The 16,540-nt window shown below is 37.2% G+C and overlaps 1 protein-coding gene across 2 annotated transcripts in view; it reads left to right on the top strand.

The window, feature by feature from the left end:
• The window catches only part of GPATCH2 (G patch domain containing 2), a 138,464-nt gene extending 123,156 nt beyond the window's left edge, over positions 1 to 15,308 (top strand). For both annotated transcript variants that reach the window (XM_012726990.1, XM_012726991.1), the window contains 2 exons: positions 4,364 to 4,452; positions 14,470 to 15,308. In XM_012726990.1, coding sequence (XP_012582444.1) covers positions 4,364 to 4,452; positions 14,470 to 14,687 — 307 coding nt within the window. In that variant the 3' untranslated portion in view covers positions 14,688 to 15,308. The remainder of the gene's footprint in view (positions 1 to 4,363; positions 4,453 to 14,469) is intronic.
• Positions 15,309 to 16,540: the final 1,232 nt, after the last annotated feature.

Here is a 16,540-nt window from a genome sequence, read left to right as displayed (position 1 = left end):
CATTTGTAAATGTGTGTAAGGAAGAGACAAGTTCCTATTATTGTCCTCTCTTTAATATTATCATGTTTGACACTGTCTGCTTCAGTCCTTGTCAGTCCAATTCAGAGGCTAGGTTTTCAGGCAAGCTGGTTCTTGCTGGGATTTTTTTGTTGAGGTTTTCTTGTGATTAGTTTTTGTTTTGTTTTGTTTTGTTTTGTTTTCACTTTTTTACTCCCCCACCCCCAGATAAAATGCCCAGTCATTGCCATCCAGCATTTAAAAGGATGATGCTGTAAAGTTTGCTTCAAAACAAAGCAAAGCCTTTTTTTTTTAGCTGATTTTCAAATTTTTAATAGGAAAATTTACAGGAAAACATAGGAAATGGGTCTCATTTCATAACTAAGTGATGCTGCTTATTAATCCACAGTGTAAGAGCTTTATTACTCCTTCTCACAGACCTCCTGTTTATCTCTAAAGTCACGATATCAGTAGTTATGGGGTTATTTGTTCTGATTTGTCTCCCCTCTTCTCCTCCTCAACCAAATACTCTAACTGAAACCAATATACTGGTATAGTTGACTGGTAACAAAAGGATCTTAACATTTTCTAGTAACTTTGGTTTTGTTCCTAGCACAACGGATTGTCCTTAACACCAAGGCAAAAACAAAACTTGCCGACTTATCACCTTGAATAGTAATCAAAGTGCTCTGCTTTGCAAAGACAAATGACTCATTTAGACTGAAGCAACAAAGCTGCCTTTGAGACATTCATTGATTTTAAATTAAAAAATAACTGCTATGTTTTACATTAACCGTGACAACTAGGTAACAGAGTAGACCTCACTTGGTGTTATTTGTAGCGACTTTACTGCACCTGTCTGAAGGAAAAGGGGCAGGCCTAAGTGGGGCAATCTTACTGATCAATAACCCAGATCTCTCAATGTGCTGTAGCAGATAGTCAATTCTTGATAGAATTACTGAAATGCAGCTAGCTGTTTTTCTTATGGCTCAGGTCTTCGGGTTCAATGTGCTGACTTTATTAACTTTAACTTGATTCTCCTTGAACCGTTTGTCCATTTTCCTTTATGTAGCTCTATGGGGGGTTGGAGGAGGGGAGAGAATGAAATGTTGTATTCATTTGTTCTATAAGGACACCCAAAAGGGAACTTTTGTTCCAGCAGATGAGAAAAAGCATAAGAAGAGGGAGTTGTTTCTGCAGTTTATTTCTCATCAACTTTGTATCCAGGTCTTCCCAGTAAATTTTAAGTAGTCCAAAAATGTCATGTTTTAAAGGCAACAACTGGCTCAGGAGAGTGTTTTCAAACCATGAGAAGACCCAGTTATGTCCAACTAGTGCAAGAGGCATATAAGTAAATCCAGAGAATGAACAGCTACAGAAGCAACTACTAGGTATCAGATTGTCACGTGTTCCTTCTAATTATTTCTAAACAGGTTTTACTTACGGTTTCTCCTGGGTAATTGTTTTGAGATGAGTATGCACCTTAAACATACCTGCGATGAATAAAATCAGGCTTTGTTTTATATTAACTCAGTATTAAGACATTCCATTGACTCCCTTCCACCACTGCCCCACCTCACAAAGTGGCTGACACAAAGAAGATTCACCTTGAGCCAAGTTTGTATTATTCTGTACCCTAATTGAGGTGGATATCCCTGGAGGAAATGAGTGGCCAGACTACCACTCACCTAGTTACCCTCCTGTCATCAGTCTTGACTCTGTCCACCCAGCCTCTTACCTGGAGCCATGAATCTGGCCCACTTCCTCTCTAAATGGCTTTCAACGGCTCCATGTGGCTGTAAAATTCAATGCCTGTGCACGGCACAGGTGGTATAGACCATCCATGACCCAGGCCCAGCATTCTGCCATCATATTTTACAATTGCTTCTCTAAACACTGCCCTGTAGACTTCCTGAACTGCTCAGAATTCTCTGTGCAAAACGAGCGTTCACTCAGAAATACTCCAGAAATGAGTATAGCAAACCTGACCAGCAGGCTCTTCAATTCTAAGAAAATATTTTAACAAGAGGGTCAGAAGTAGATAGTCCATGGGTTGATTTACACATTTCTCTGACAGAAAAGCCAAACTTCAGAATCCAGATTCCCACTTTATTCCATTTTCAGAGTCAAAATCCTGGTATCTGAACTTCTGCAGAAGGTAAACTTGACTCCAGTCCTTTGCTAGGGGAGGTTTCAAACAGAATCAGAGATATGGAGTGGTAATTTTGTACGAAAAGGTAAAATCATGAGTCTTTTTCAGATAGAAGATGAGCATGTGTTTGAAATTTTATGTAATTCATTCATTAATGAGGAAACCGGGCAGATGTTATAAAGAGGTTCAAAGGAGGTCAATGAAGCGAGTAAGAGTATTGAAATGAATGTGCAAATAGATGCAGAACTGGTTTCTCAATAAGCAGGAGGATTTTACTTTCCCTGGACAGAATTAATTTGCATTTTTGTAGACAAGAATTATTTTCTATTGCTTTCCAGTTATCTCTAATCTAAGAGTTATAAATAGCTTTCCTGGAGTCACACCCAGTGCCTGGAAGGGAGGGTGTACTCTCAAGCTTGGCTGTCCTTTGAAGCACAGATTTTTGCCTCCAGAGGAAAAGAAGAATATTTAAGATGCTTAGAATTGTTTCTGGAACTAAATATACTCTCTAGAAATAGCTAATAAGTTTGGTTGTGCCTGCCACTAACACCAGTGTCCCTCATTGTCTCACATATTTATGACTTTATCTCCCCACTGAGACTAACCGCTTTAGATAATGGGAATGGAACATCCCATTTCCTTTGATCATTTTCACCACCAAGCTGGGCTCTTAGGCTGCCTGTAGCTGATAGTATGTACTTGCTGACTGAGTGAGTGAGTGAGTTCATTTTGTAAAGAAGGATGCCTTCTGTGATATTATTGTAGTTTTTTTTTTTTTTTTTTTTTTACAATTTCCTTATAGTTTGAAAAAGTAAATGTCATCATGGAATTTATTTTTCTGGGTATTATGAGCCCAGACCATATCTCAGTATCCACCAAAATGTTCGTTATGCATGCCAATAAATAAATACATACTCCACAAGGTTAGCCACTAACTGAATGAACTTTTCTTTGACATTTTAATTATAAACAGAGAAACTGTGCACCCAATACAAACAGGAAACTAGACAAATACCTATTTGCTGTTATCTATATTGATACTTTCTTTGTTGTTTTTACTTCATTGTGTAGCCCCGGTTGGATTACTCAAATCATTAATTGTACTTCATTTTACACCTTATAAAAGGAACCTATATTTAAAGTATTTTTACTCCCTAGCTGTCATTTTTCACTGAATTTAAGCACCTGAATGTACACGTAAAAGTATATATTCTGGTTTTTTATCTAAATTAATTTTTTCATTTAAGGTTTTCCTCTAAGAATGTGATTATTTTCACATGGGGGTCCTATAAAATTTCAGGATACTATCAAATACCCCCCAAACTAAAAACTTGTGTTATAAGACACATGCCTGGTTTCTTTCTGCCTCATGATCCACAGTCACTGTGGAGGGTATTATTACCCAGGACATAAACAGAGTTCCCATAGTTTAAAGGCTTTTAAATCCTTCCACCTTTAGATGAATTTTTCTTGGGCCATTTTTTAATTTTCACGACTCTTTTGTTTAGGGAAAAGTCTATGACTAGCTAGAACATTGTACTTCCAGCTAGTCCAAGAATAGTAGAAAGTCTCCTCAATTCCTACTTGTTAACATCTTTACAGATACAGTCCAGTACCATGGTAACCTGTTTAATAGCAGTAGACCAATATTAAAGCATTCAAGTGATGCTTCTTCACCTAGCTAATAATTAACTAAAGAATTCTAATCGTATGAATAACAAGGGAGAGCATCACTACTTCCTTCTATCTATTTAAAATGTTTTCAGCGAATGCACTGCTGCATAATATCCTAAAAGAAATTGATCATACTTTTCCTGTAATAAATGTTGTTCTGACAGTAAAGCATTAGTAACCAATTGATAACCTAGCAACAATATTGTGATCTCTTTAGATAATTAATCTTAGCTATTTTCCTGTCAGAAACAACAGTGCTTGATTTTATGTGGAGCCAGAAAGATTGCCAGTTTTGAAAATTAAAAAGCATTCCTTTTATATTATTCATTCCAGTAACAATTTATGATGGCGCATTTAGCTGCTGAACGCTTGTCAACAAACGTAATTATGCTTCGATATAAACAAGATTGGTGGTTTTACTATGCTGCTCCATCTTTGTTGAGAATGTTTTGATTTAGGTTCAGATTATACAAGCTGTGTATTTATCTGTCATTTTTTCCCTCCCTTGTTAATAGTTTTTTTTCTGATAATTACTTGTAGGCAAACAAGCATGCATTTAGGATCCTTATGCATGGGAGATATCAAAAGGAGAAGAAAAGCTGCTCCAGTGCCTGGACCTACCACAGCAGGTAAAACAGAAAGGGGTCAGGGCCAAGCGCTGGGGCCCAGGGCCTGATTACACACAGGCTCAGGCAGCTCCCATCGCTCACACTGAAAAAGAGGTGCAGTTTTAAGAAACTCACAGGGCAAATCATCTGCATTTGGTGTCAGGACAGAGAGCATGTTCTCTGTGTGGCTGTTTGGGCAGCCAATACTAAAATGTTTGCTGTGCACCTGCCTAAATGCAAGACTTTGGAAGAACCAATCAGGCTACAAAAACTTCAAAGGTGCTAGGTGTCTGGCCTCATTGACAGTCTGGTTGGGAAAACAAGACCTGAAAATAGAGGAACCAGCACATAACCCCAGAAGAGATTACTGTTAATCACTTCAGAAGTAAGGGAGCCCAGAACACAAGGCTCCCTGTGGGTGGATGGGACAGCTCAGTGCACCCAGGTCTACATCAGTCTTAGACTGGTCTCTCTTCATTTAGACAACTTTACTTTAAAATGAACATTGCTCCTCACTTCCACCTCAAAACTCATGTCATTCTAAAGAGTGTGGCACAGGGAAACAAGTCACTAGAGTGCGGAAAGGCAAAGACTCAAGCTTGGTTATAAAGGGTCTGAGTAAGGTTAGCATGAACTGCAAAGTCTCATGTGAGAGCAGTGGTAAAGGAAGCAGAGTTACAAAGCAGATGCAAGGAAGCCTAACATTAAAATGTAGATTCCGTGTGGGAGTAGACAATAGCTAAACATAGTAGAGCTGTGTGTAGCAGTGTGACTGAAATATTTTCAGGAAATATACTTGATCATTTACATGGAGTGATAACCTTAGCCTACAGGAGGAGACTCTTGACCATTCTGATGTATATAATTTTTCTTAACTTCATTTGGAAAGTCTTTTTATAGGAAAAGAGATTTTTACTTATAAAATATGAAAATAAGATTTGTATCAAGAGGTTAAATAATGGGAAGAAAAAGCATACATACACACACACACACACACCTTCTCTATATATACACCGTATATATATAGGAAAAAAGCATGTATACACACACACACACACGTATATAATAAATATAGGATCTATAACGTATACATATATAAGTAATATGTAGACATGCTGATTTCAAAGGAAATAAAAATGTGAAGCTTCAACCCTCTATTTAGGGGTTATAGTCCTGAGTTCAGCACTGAAAAATTAAAGAATAGCTTAAAATTGAAGCATTTTTAATACTGTTATCCCATCCACATAAAAAACTACACTATGAAGTAATACATATAATTAGTAAAATATCTGATCTTTATCTTCTATCTATTGAATTTTCAGAATTCAGTGTGGTGTGTATTTGCATTTATGCAGAACAGAATCTCCTACTGTACACGAGAATTTTCATTACTTCATTTTATCACTGCAACAACTTTATGATCTAGGTATTATCTTTATTATATACCATAAAGTTAAGATTCAGAGAGGTGTTCAATTAGCTAAAATGACATAATTATTGACTGGTGAGGGCAGGCTTTATGTTTAGTTTACCTGACTTTGCACAACAACATAGTTATAGCCTCCATAAGAATATACTTGCAAGAACTATATTATTGCATGTGTGTACTTGTGTCCATTGTTCTATGTAATACATTTCATAGAAGATGCATCTAAATATTAAGGATAATAAAGATAGAGATATAGAACATTCATTGGCAATACAGAGCATTCATGCTTCTAATATATGTTTTCATATGGAACATAGAGCCACATTCGAATCAAATATGTGTCATAAGTTCTTCAGTTCAAATCCTTCATAAGGCAGGTGTAGGATTCTTTAATATCCCCATTCCACCTGAATAGTCCCCTGCATTCTTTTATCTCCCGATGATTCTGACATTAATGGCAGAAATGGTACAAGAACAATCTTAGGAATGTGACTAAAGCACCTTAGTGCCAGCAATAAGGAAGAGAGAATGTCAGGGTCAGGTCCTCATGGCCTAAACATACATGAAGTAAAAAGGAAATGCATAATGGTTGTGGAGAGGATAATATAATTATTTCTACAAGGTGATTTGATGTTACAACTCAGTAGCATCAGTGGAGATCATTTATACAAGCATGGGCATAAACATTAAACTTTAGCCTAAAACATTCATAAACTTACACCAGCATAGTTCCAGATGCTATATTTCAAACTGCTATGATTCTCTTAAAATCAGGACTTTGATTCAATTACTAGGCTTTTTTTTTTTAAGTTACAGGATAAAATCCATAGAAAATATAATTCCTTTTTGTAATTACTGAAAAAGTAGTGGGGTAGGAAAATCATTTTTTAAATTCAGGCATAACTGCTCCTCTCAAAGTGGAAGGGAATGAGGTTATTTAAAAGTCCTCCATTATAAAAAGAATATCTACTAATACTAATGAACCAACTCTAAGGTGAAGATTATTATCCAAATTCAAGTAAGAAATGCTTTTGCATAAATACACTTTGATAATGAGGTTAGAATCCTAGATCATCTTGTTGCTAAAAATTATAATTTTGATATTCTGGAACACAGTCAGGTAATAAAAAAAAGGCAGTTGTGTTTGTAAGCTTTCAGAGTTGAGTTAACAGAATTATTTCGGAGAGAATATTCTCAACACTTTATAGGCCCTGGCAGACCTCCAGTAAAGCACATTGAATTGAGATGGATTTTCGCAGTTCCTTCTGCCTTTAGTCAGCATTCAGTTGAAGCTGAAAAATACAGGTGAAGATAGCGCTCTCTTACTTGAAACAGGAATGAGTTTTAACAGGTTGGCAATTTGAATATTGTTTAATGATTCTTTCATACTTGTGAAATTGCATGTGGTCAAACAGCTAGTTTAGAAAAGATTTACAAAAAATGGTCAGAAAACTATAATTAGGCACTTTAGCTTTGTAATCCCAAGACTCTTAAAAAAACAAAAAAAAGCTCTATATTGCTTTTATTAAAAGATATCTTTTAAATGATTTAAAGTCCCCTATGAAATTGTAGCCCCAAATCTGATGATGTTTACCTGCGGCTATATTAAAAATTGACTCTGCCCATTTCAGCCACAGTATTGAGGCGTGATTTCAGAGGCTTTATCAGGCTATCGTCTAGCCGGCAGTGTTATCGGTTGAACATTTATTAATTGTGACAGGAACACCAAATTTATTTCAGTGCTTTAGCTTATTTACTGCTCTTTCACCTTTGTATTTTGTATTGACAAAGTAAAATGAATATTGATAAGGTTAGATATTGATTTTTAAATGTATGACTTGTTCTCTGCCTCATTCAAAGTCACATAGCAAAAGATAGTGGATATCTTGCTAGCAAAGGATGTAGATTTACTATTATAAAATTGAGAACTGTTGAAGCAAGAAGGTTTGCCAGCAGAATGCATTTTATAGTTTGAAAAATGTCATCTGTAAAGGTGAAGAAAAGCAGTGAACAAAATAGGAGGAATATTATTAACACATTTTTAAGGCAGTCAGCAGTGTAGTTATGGTCTGTGTTTTGGCAGAAGTCAGAGCTTAGGACTTGATAGTAAAAATAATTTAAGTATGTTTATTCAGTTAGTGTGACTAGCATTGTTTTTTTACATTGTGTCCACTTATATATTACTAATTCATTGTTACCCACAATAGGGATTTGCTGCTACTATTTCAGCTTTCTGCAAAAATAATAACATAGTGAAAACATTCATCATCAGATGTCAGACTTTATTCTATACATTTTAAATAAGGCAAAGAAGTACCTATTATATTATAGTTTAGTGTCTTGGTACAGATACAACTGTAGAGTGATCTGTCTTCACGGATTTCCATGTGTTGGGCAAAAGGTCACTTTAGAGCTTTGTGAGACTTTTTCCCTCCACATCCCACTGATAGTTGAACAGAAAAATCATCTCTGGTGTTTATAGCAATAAAAACAGGTTTAAGTGATAACAGTGGGTGAAGATTTCCTAGAGGTGTGCTTTCGATTAAAAGTCAGAATCAAGAACACAATCAGGAAATGTTTGGTCCACCCCAGGTACCTGTCAGGTGCTGCACTGCTCATCTGCCCAGTAATTTTATTTGCATTTGCCTTTATTATGGGAGCTGTATGACCACTGTGGGTTATCTTATCTCTTACTGGAGACTTTGGGGAAGTGGGATATTGCGGTTATTGATATAGTTAAACCAGACGAGCTCTAAACATGGACCAAAGCTGAGGGGATGTGTTGGCCCCAGGTCTTCACACATGAACCACCAAGCTACCTCCCCCCCCCCCCAATATTCTGGGCTTACATTCTGTGTAATTTCAGGATTATTATATGTTACAATTGTGGGATGACCATGGCCTTAAATGACCTTTAATTTGCATGTTTTAGTAGAATCCTAAGTCATTCTCTATCACCATTGGTACAACACACACTTAAGAAGAGGGTAAGCACATGTTAGGAAAGAACTGCTACTGCTGACAACATGGAAGCTTAAATCATGAAAAGCTTAAATCTTTCCTGCTGAGAATGCAGGAAAGAAAAAGGAATATTCAAGATCAGAAGTGGTCCTGCACTGTCCCAGCCTACCAGTGTTGCTAGTTTCAGAATCCTGAAGAATATAAGGTAGGGCCGCGTGGGCAGGGAGCCACTCCTGGCAGCTGGGTATGAGGCTCTGATCAAGTCAGAACCTCTGAAAAGTTGTGTCCTCACAGAAGGGCATGAGAGAAACAAAATTCCCCTCAGCCATAGGAAAACAAAATAACCTTGTTTGCACCTGGTCCCCTTCTTGAAACTCTGAAGATTTGCAGGCTGGTACCTATCTTCAGGAGTTTCTAGCATAAAAATGACAAGCCAAAAAATGTGTGTAAACTGATCTTGAAGCAAATGCAAGATCACTCCAGAGGCACTGCAAAGTGAAACCTACTGAAGATACCATTACAAACCAAAGCTAAAAAAGAGTTATAAGTACAAGTTTTAAAAATGACAGGGGATAACTACAGAAAAAAAGAAAATGTGGTTAAAAAAAAGTAGAAATTTGAGATTACTTTATTTATTATGAAAAATCATAGACTCAGTGTGGAGTAAACAAGAAGCAGTTGTAAACAACCAAGTAATAAAATTAATTTTAAAAATTATCTGAAAAAGTAATTAAGAGAAGCACAGAGGCATGAAAATAGGGAAAATATAAAAGAATGGCTGGAGAATATGCAACTGAATAAAATTCAACATGTGTCTAATTACAGCTTCTAGAAGGACTACAGAAAATGGTGTTGCAGTAATCAAGGAGAGAATGACAATTTCTGAAACTGAAAAACATGAGTCTCTATATTCATATTAAATGTAAATCATGCCTGATATATTATGATAAACCTCTAGAATACTTTAAGCAAGGAGAAGTTAAGAGCAGACAAGAGGAAGGGTTGTGGGATGAAATGAAACTGCTCACAGTGTACAATCGAGAAGATAAAAGATAGTATTTTTAAAGTGCTAAGACAATATAACCGAATTCACCTATAGTTAATATCCACTTAAGCTATTACCAAAGAGTGAGGGTGAAGTAAAGACATTTTCAGGTAAAAGTTGATCGTTATGAAATTTAATACCTCATTAGAAAAACAGAACCCACATAAAAAGAATGAAAATCAAGAATTATGAGCAAAGAAATTAATGACCATGTACTTACAGCCAAACTAATATTGAATGGGTAAAGTAAAAATGATGGTGAAAATGACTGAGAAGATGATTAATTTGGATGTATAAAAGAAGAAACTAAACCAAAAAATGTAATATATAAAATGTTAGCAAATAATAGGTTTGCATGTTCAAATTTAAAAGCAACCGTCAAAAGAATAGAAATACAATGTATAACTGTCAAGCTAACAAATGCTAATCTAGGAGGAAACAAACATAAAATAATCTCAAATTTCTACTTTTTTTTTACCATATTTTCTTTTTTTCTGTAGTTATTCCCTGTCATTTTTAAAAATCTGGTTTTATAACTTTTTGTTTTTAGCTTTGGTTTGTGATGCTATCTTCAGTTGCATGTATTTTAAAAGCAAGGTGTAAATAGTCTTAAGCACTTTAAATAAATCCAGATATATTAATTATCACAGTAAATGCATCACTTAAATTCAGGGATTATCAAAATGGAGGAAAGAACAATATATTCTATTTATACTAAATGCAATTAAAGCATAAGTTGTATAATTTTTATAACCAAACATAGAAAACTAGACAGAGTAGCTGGGTTTATAGAAACAAAATAGACCTTGAGGTATTTCAGGAGAACTGGAACACTCTTTTTGGACAGACTAGACTTGCTATGCTAATAGGGCTAGTCCTTTTTCCGATAGTTTAACATTTATGAAAAAAATAAAATTTAAGTCATCTGGGAAAATACAGCAGAAGAAAGACATAGTCAAAAATTCCAAGTTCATTTTTCAGTCATGATAATACATGTCCTGAAGGACGTTCAAGGTCTAACAGGGGCAATTCCAGCTATCTGAATTTAGGCCAGATTCATCACCTTCTCAAACCCCAGTTTCACCTGAAAAAAACGGAGCTGATTAGAGCCTTCCGATTGATGAAGATCCAAAGAAACAATGGTCATAGAAACACCAAATATCTGTCAGATGTTGAGGACAAGAGACCAAGGGTGCCATATGCCTACAAGAGACCACGGGACCAAGAGGCCCAGTGCACCAAGAGCCTGGCACACAGCAGGCAGACCATAAATGGTCCTGAGGATAGTACACAAATAAACACCCCTGCACCTCCAGAACCAGAACACTTTTACATGAAAGATTTGTTTCAGTTTTTTCGCAAGTGCTTTTCTTTTATATTGTTCCAGAAGAAATGTATTTCAATAAACAGAACATCTATTAAGAAAAACACTTCTCTCTCAAACGTCTTTCATGCTCTAGAATGTTTGCATCTCTTAAAAAAAATACTAGTTTTGCATTAAATTTTCATTATTTAAAAAGGACATGCCTTTTTAAAACAACTCACTATTTCAACTGGTTATGACAAAATTCCATGAAGAACGCCTGAGCTCATTACAGGTAAAAATGTAGAATCAACAGAATTAGTGAGGTTTTTCTGTATTAAGAAATGAAATCATTAAAACATTTTACAGAGTGGTAACACCTACCACTTTCTCCAGCTATGCTTCATGCTTGAGTTCTGATCAGATGTCAAAAGCCCATGTTCCTAAATTAGTAGTAGTTGCTGAACACACAGTATGGTGGCTCACCATTTTAATGGCACTGATGATGCTAATAATAATATTAATGGCCCCACCCCTCAGCTGGCTAGTAAAGTGATGGGGAAGGAGGATGGGAGAGAGTGGTGGAATAAGCCCACAATGCCTCCTGACAAGGTAGGGGCTGGGCTGAGCCTGCACTTGCTGTGATGGGGGAGCAGCATGGGTCCCCTCCCCTTCCATTGGCTGTTTATCCTACATCAATACAACACTTTAGGAGCCAAATTACTAAACAAGCTGCCAATTAGGCTTGCAGTCAGCTGGATAGATTAGCAGCTAAGAGAGGCCGATACAAGATTTTCATCTCTTGAGCCAATTACGCAAGTGAATTGCCATCCACAATACTCTTTGGAAGATTTGAGGGGCGAGGACTGACCCAGCTGTAATAGATATAAGAGATCCAGCATGGAGGGGGCTGGGAGCCCGCCCTGTGGACGGGTTAGCAGACTGCATATTGCTAAAATTGCCTGAGCAGGAGGAGAGCCTTCTAGGAAAGGACTTAAAGGATTTAGCACTGCCAGGAGCCAAAGAAAAGGAAATTATGGTTGTACTATGCTGTGCTGAGCCTGCGTTGCTCCACTCCCACATCTTAATCTCATAAAGGAAGGATGAGAGACCAACAGCAGATTCCCTCTAGAATAATTTCCCATGAAAAATACAGTCTCTTATTTTAAGATTGTATGGAAAAGCCATTGTTTTGCTTTTCAGAAATCTCTTGTTTCTGTGAGAAAAGTCAGAGCACTGGAAAAATTAAATTCCCCACCTTTCTATTTGTTGTTTTTCATCAAAGTTAAAAAGACAATGCTTTATTTTATTGAGTTATAATAAAAAGAAAAATGAAGCCACCATTAAAAACAGAGAATGAAGTTTTTTCTTTCTGATGTAAAAATACAGATGTGGGCAGAGCAGCGAGACCAGTGTTGGAGCCCATGCTTGAATTGCCAGTATTTTTATCAACATTCAGATAGTGAATTAGCTGTCTGTGCCATTCACTTCAAAAATTGAGAATTGAGCACAGGTTAGCAGTTCTTGCAAATATGTTCTACATTGGCTTCATATTTTTTCTTAAATATTAACTGAATTTTACATCTGAACTTTTGCACACACGTGTATCCAAAACGACTAAACAGCTGTTGTAGTTTGGCAGCATTAAACCTCTGATGTGATTTTAACTTACGTATGGAATTAACTTAATTGCTCACGCTCACTAAAGTATCAGGGAGATGAGAAAAAAGGCACGTACACTGTTTCACCTGAAAAACCTAATCAGCAATTGTTAGGAAAATACTGTCTATCTACTCCATGGTCAGTCTTGATTGCCACCATCATCATAATTTCAAGATAAACATTTAGTTGCTTTTATTATTACATTAAGCAAGAGTCATTTTGACAAAGGGCTTTTCTTGTTGGGTTTAGCTGGAATTAAGAGATCCACTGTTTATATTTTCTAATTTTAATTTCTATTTTTGATGGAGATAAAATCTCTACATGCAGATTTTGCCCTAGTCCAGCAATAAACAACATTCATCAAGATTATTTCTTTGACAATTCCCCCCCACCCCCCATCATTGCTATTCAAGCAATTTGCAAGGGAAAGTTTTTTGTTTTATGATGGCTCTTATTTCAGTGAGTGAAGAACCCATCTGAAAATCCCAAGCCAGTTCATTACTGTGGTAACCTGGTTTTTTACTCCATGTAATGAATTTATTAGCAAATGGTAACAATCTGGTCTCTGGAATGCACTGAAGATTGACACTACCAAATGTTCAGTAGTGAACTTGACAACCAATTAATGACGACCGACGCCTTAGTAAATAGGAGTTTCAGTTATGAAAACTCACTTGTGGCATTTTGCCCTTTTCCTCTACCAGTTTGAATACGAGGTGCAGCCCTTTTTGCTGATGCCCACAACATCAGATACAAATTACTTTGTGATTCAACGCAGTGTAGATTCAACACTGATCATTTTGTTATTGTTTTATTTTTAAGACATACATATAAGGAATGCCTGGAAATGCTTACAGTTTAAAGAATTATAAATTCGCCATTTATGAAACCAACACCATGTTAAGCAGTCATGTGACAGGACACAACTATACTCTGCAGGCCCATCTGGGATCTTTTGGCTGTTACAGTGCTTGAGGCTCCCTTTGGGCCTTATGGATGGTCCCAAGCATAGTCTTGGAGAAGGAAAAGGACAGAGGCCCAACTTTTTGAGCTTGGGAGTAGAGTAGAAGGTGCTGGCATAATCCCAAATCAGGGAGGAAAAACTGAGGAGGATAGAAAACAGGTAGAGGGAGGATGTGGGTCGGTGCCAGCAAGATAACTGGATCACACACCTTTGAGAAATGAGTGACTTTGTCAACAACCACTTATTTTAATCCCAAAACTGTTAGGAAGACTTCAGAACAGAAATATCCACGGTCCAGGGCTCAGCTGGTATTCCACAGACATCTGCAGATCTTTGAAGAGTGAGAGTGAGTACTTTTTTTCCCCTGGAGGCCTAAAAGGGAACAGTGGGCAAACACTGTATCTGCATTAAGTCAATGTGTAGTGTACAGGCCTGGTGTACAGATGAGAAAACAAAAGCCCCAAGGAATTCAGTAATCAGCTACTAAACTCCACTCTAACCAAAATCGTGTTCCCATTATTGGCTCTACTACACAAGCTACCAATGCAAACTGGAACTGACAGCCATCCCCAGTACCCCATTGAAAGAACAATGTAGAAAACCACGGGTTTCTTAGCCTGAGAGCATCCTCACTTGCATCTGTGCTAATGCTTGTTGTCATCTTATTGTTTCAGGATTTGTAGGAGAAAATGCCCAGCCAATTCTAGAAAACAACATTGGAAACAGAATGCTCCAGAACATGGGCTGGACGCCGGGATCAGGCCTGGGACGAGATGGCAAGGGCATCGCGGAGCCCATCCAAGCCTTACAGAGGCCAAAGGGCTTAGGACTTGGGTTTCCTCTACCAAAAAGCAGTCCCGCGACTACTCCCAATTCAGGAAAATCCACCTGAGAAGAACAGCAAAAAGGCAGTGCCATACAGTTGTTACTGGTTACACTGGCCCCATTGTTCTGAAACTACAAGAGTGCTTCTGTTTGTGAAGTAGACACGGAGTGAGCGGCCTCCAGCATGTCGCACTGGCTTCCCAAATGCATCTGGGCCTGTCATAGAGAAATGGGATTTCATCACAATTCATGGTGCTAATGTGAAAACCTTTTCAAAAATTTCAGCTACTTTTAGGTGTAAAGAACAGCTTTTTGCCCTTATTTATTTTAATCTCCTGTGTCCGTCATTTCTCACACTGTAGCTCTATCCTGTCACCTGAGTGTGGTGCCCTGGTGGCTAGAGGCACCCCCACCCAAAAGGTCTTACAATGGGACAGGCCTGAAGGATGTTTCCCACTATCCCAAGACACCTACCATCACAGCCATGAAGTCTAAGCAAATCTTGGTTTGGTAGGTCTTACTCCCTGAGTTTGGCTTTTTTGTGAAGCTTCCCTGATGGGTGATACCCATTAATCTTCTGTCACAGTTGACAAACAGCAATTAATGTTTCCCTCTGATATTGTAACAAAAATAAACCTCATTGTTGTTCTCACCAGAGTGCCCTCCATGTTCCTTTAATGCTGATCTTACAAATTTTACCTCACTTAGAGCATAAAATAAGTATTGAAAGATGTATTTTTTAAATTCACCATGACTGAACTGTAAATTCTCTTAATCTAGACTCATTTCTACCTCTCTTTTCGCAAAGGTTGATATTTTTTTTTTAATCAACTCAACTGTAGTAAACTGATTTTAAATTTTAACTATTGGAGTATGTTATAAGAATACTGAATCCAGTTATTTGAAGAGTTAAATGGCTCTACTAAGAATTCAGACTCCTGGCAATGATCCAGCCCATTTCCAAGGTGAACTGTCTTTCTCAAAGAGGTCTGAAGCATCACAGTAAAGCAAGTCATTTTTGTTATGTGCCCAGTTTTGCTGTTTCTGAGTCATCTGCTCCCTGACAACAGAGGTTCTCAGTTGCTCATAGTTTAGAAGATGTTGACTGGTTATCACCTTCACTATTAAGAACTAACAATTATACTCTACTTATGATGGCCTTGATTGGTAGACTAAAGACAAAGCTAACACATGAACCACTTTTCTAATAGTTTTGTTTTTTACAGTTTTATTTATTTTAGAGCAGTTTCATTTCACAGCAAAGTTGAAAGGAAGGTAAGAACATTTCCCATATGTCTTCTACCCCACACATTCACAGCCTTCCCCATTATCAACACTCCCTTTACAAAGGAACACTGCATTTGTTATGACTGACAGGTTGTTATGATTTGTAACAATCGTTGGGCCCATTGTCCACTGTTCTTGGTGTGGTACATCCTGTAGGCTTGGACAAATCTGTAATGGCATGTATCCATCTCACAGAAGAATGTAGAATAGCTTTACTGCCTGAAAATTCCTCCATGCTCTATAGCATGTTTAAACCCTATCAGCTTTTAAACTTTTGTTAAGTCCTACATTTTTTAAATGGGTGGTACAGAAGGCTTGTGGTAATTACAGGCCTTCCCAAGTGGTTTCCTGGAGAGCATGCTGTCAACTAGTGAGAGGAAGGACCTCCCACTACTTGAAGGCCGAAGGTCTGCCAAAAGCATACATTTCTTTTAAGAATTAACTACTTTTTTAGGGGTTCTGTGGTGCAGGTTGGCTAAGAGACTATAAACTACTGGGTAAATTGCCCTCTTGATACATTCTTACTTATTGATTGTTTTATGATTATGCTTTGATAAATTGGTTACATAGAAATTTGCCATTATTTTGGAACAATGCTTTTTGTTAAATGCTCATTCTATCTATGTAGGGATA

Source organism: Condylura cristata, unplaced genomic scaffold, assembly GCF_000260355.1.
Source record: "Condylura cristata isolate star-nosed mole 26May11 unplaced genomic scaffold, ConCri1.0 scaffold00018, whole genome shotgun sequence".
NCBI classification, from domain to species: Eukaryota; Metazoa; Chordata; class Mammalia; order Eulipotyphla; family Talpidae; genus Condylura; species Condylura cristata.
This window is presented reverse-complemented; position numbering and strand designations above follow the sequence as displayed.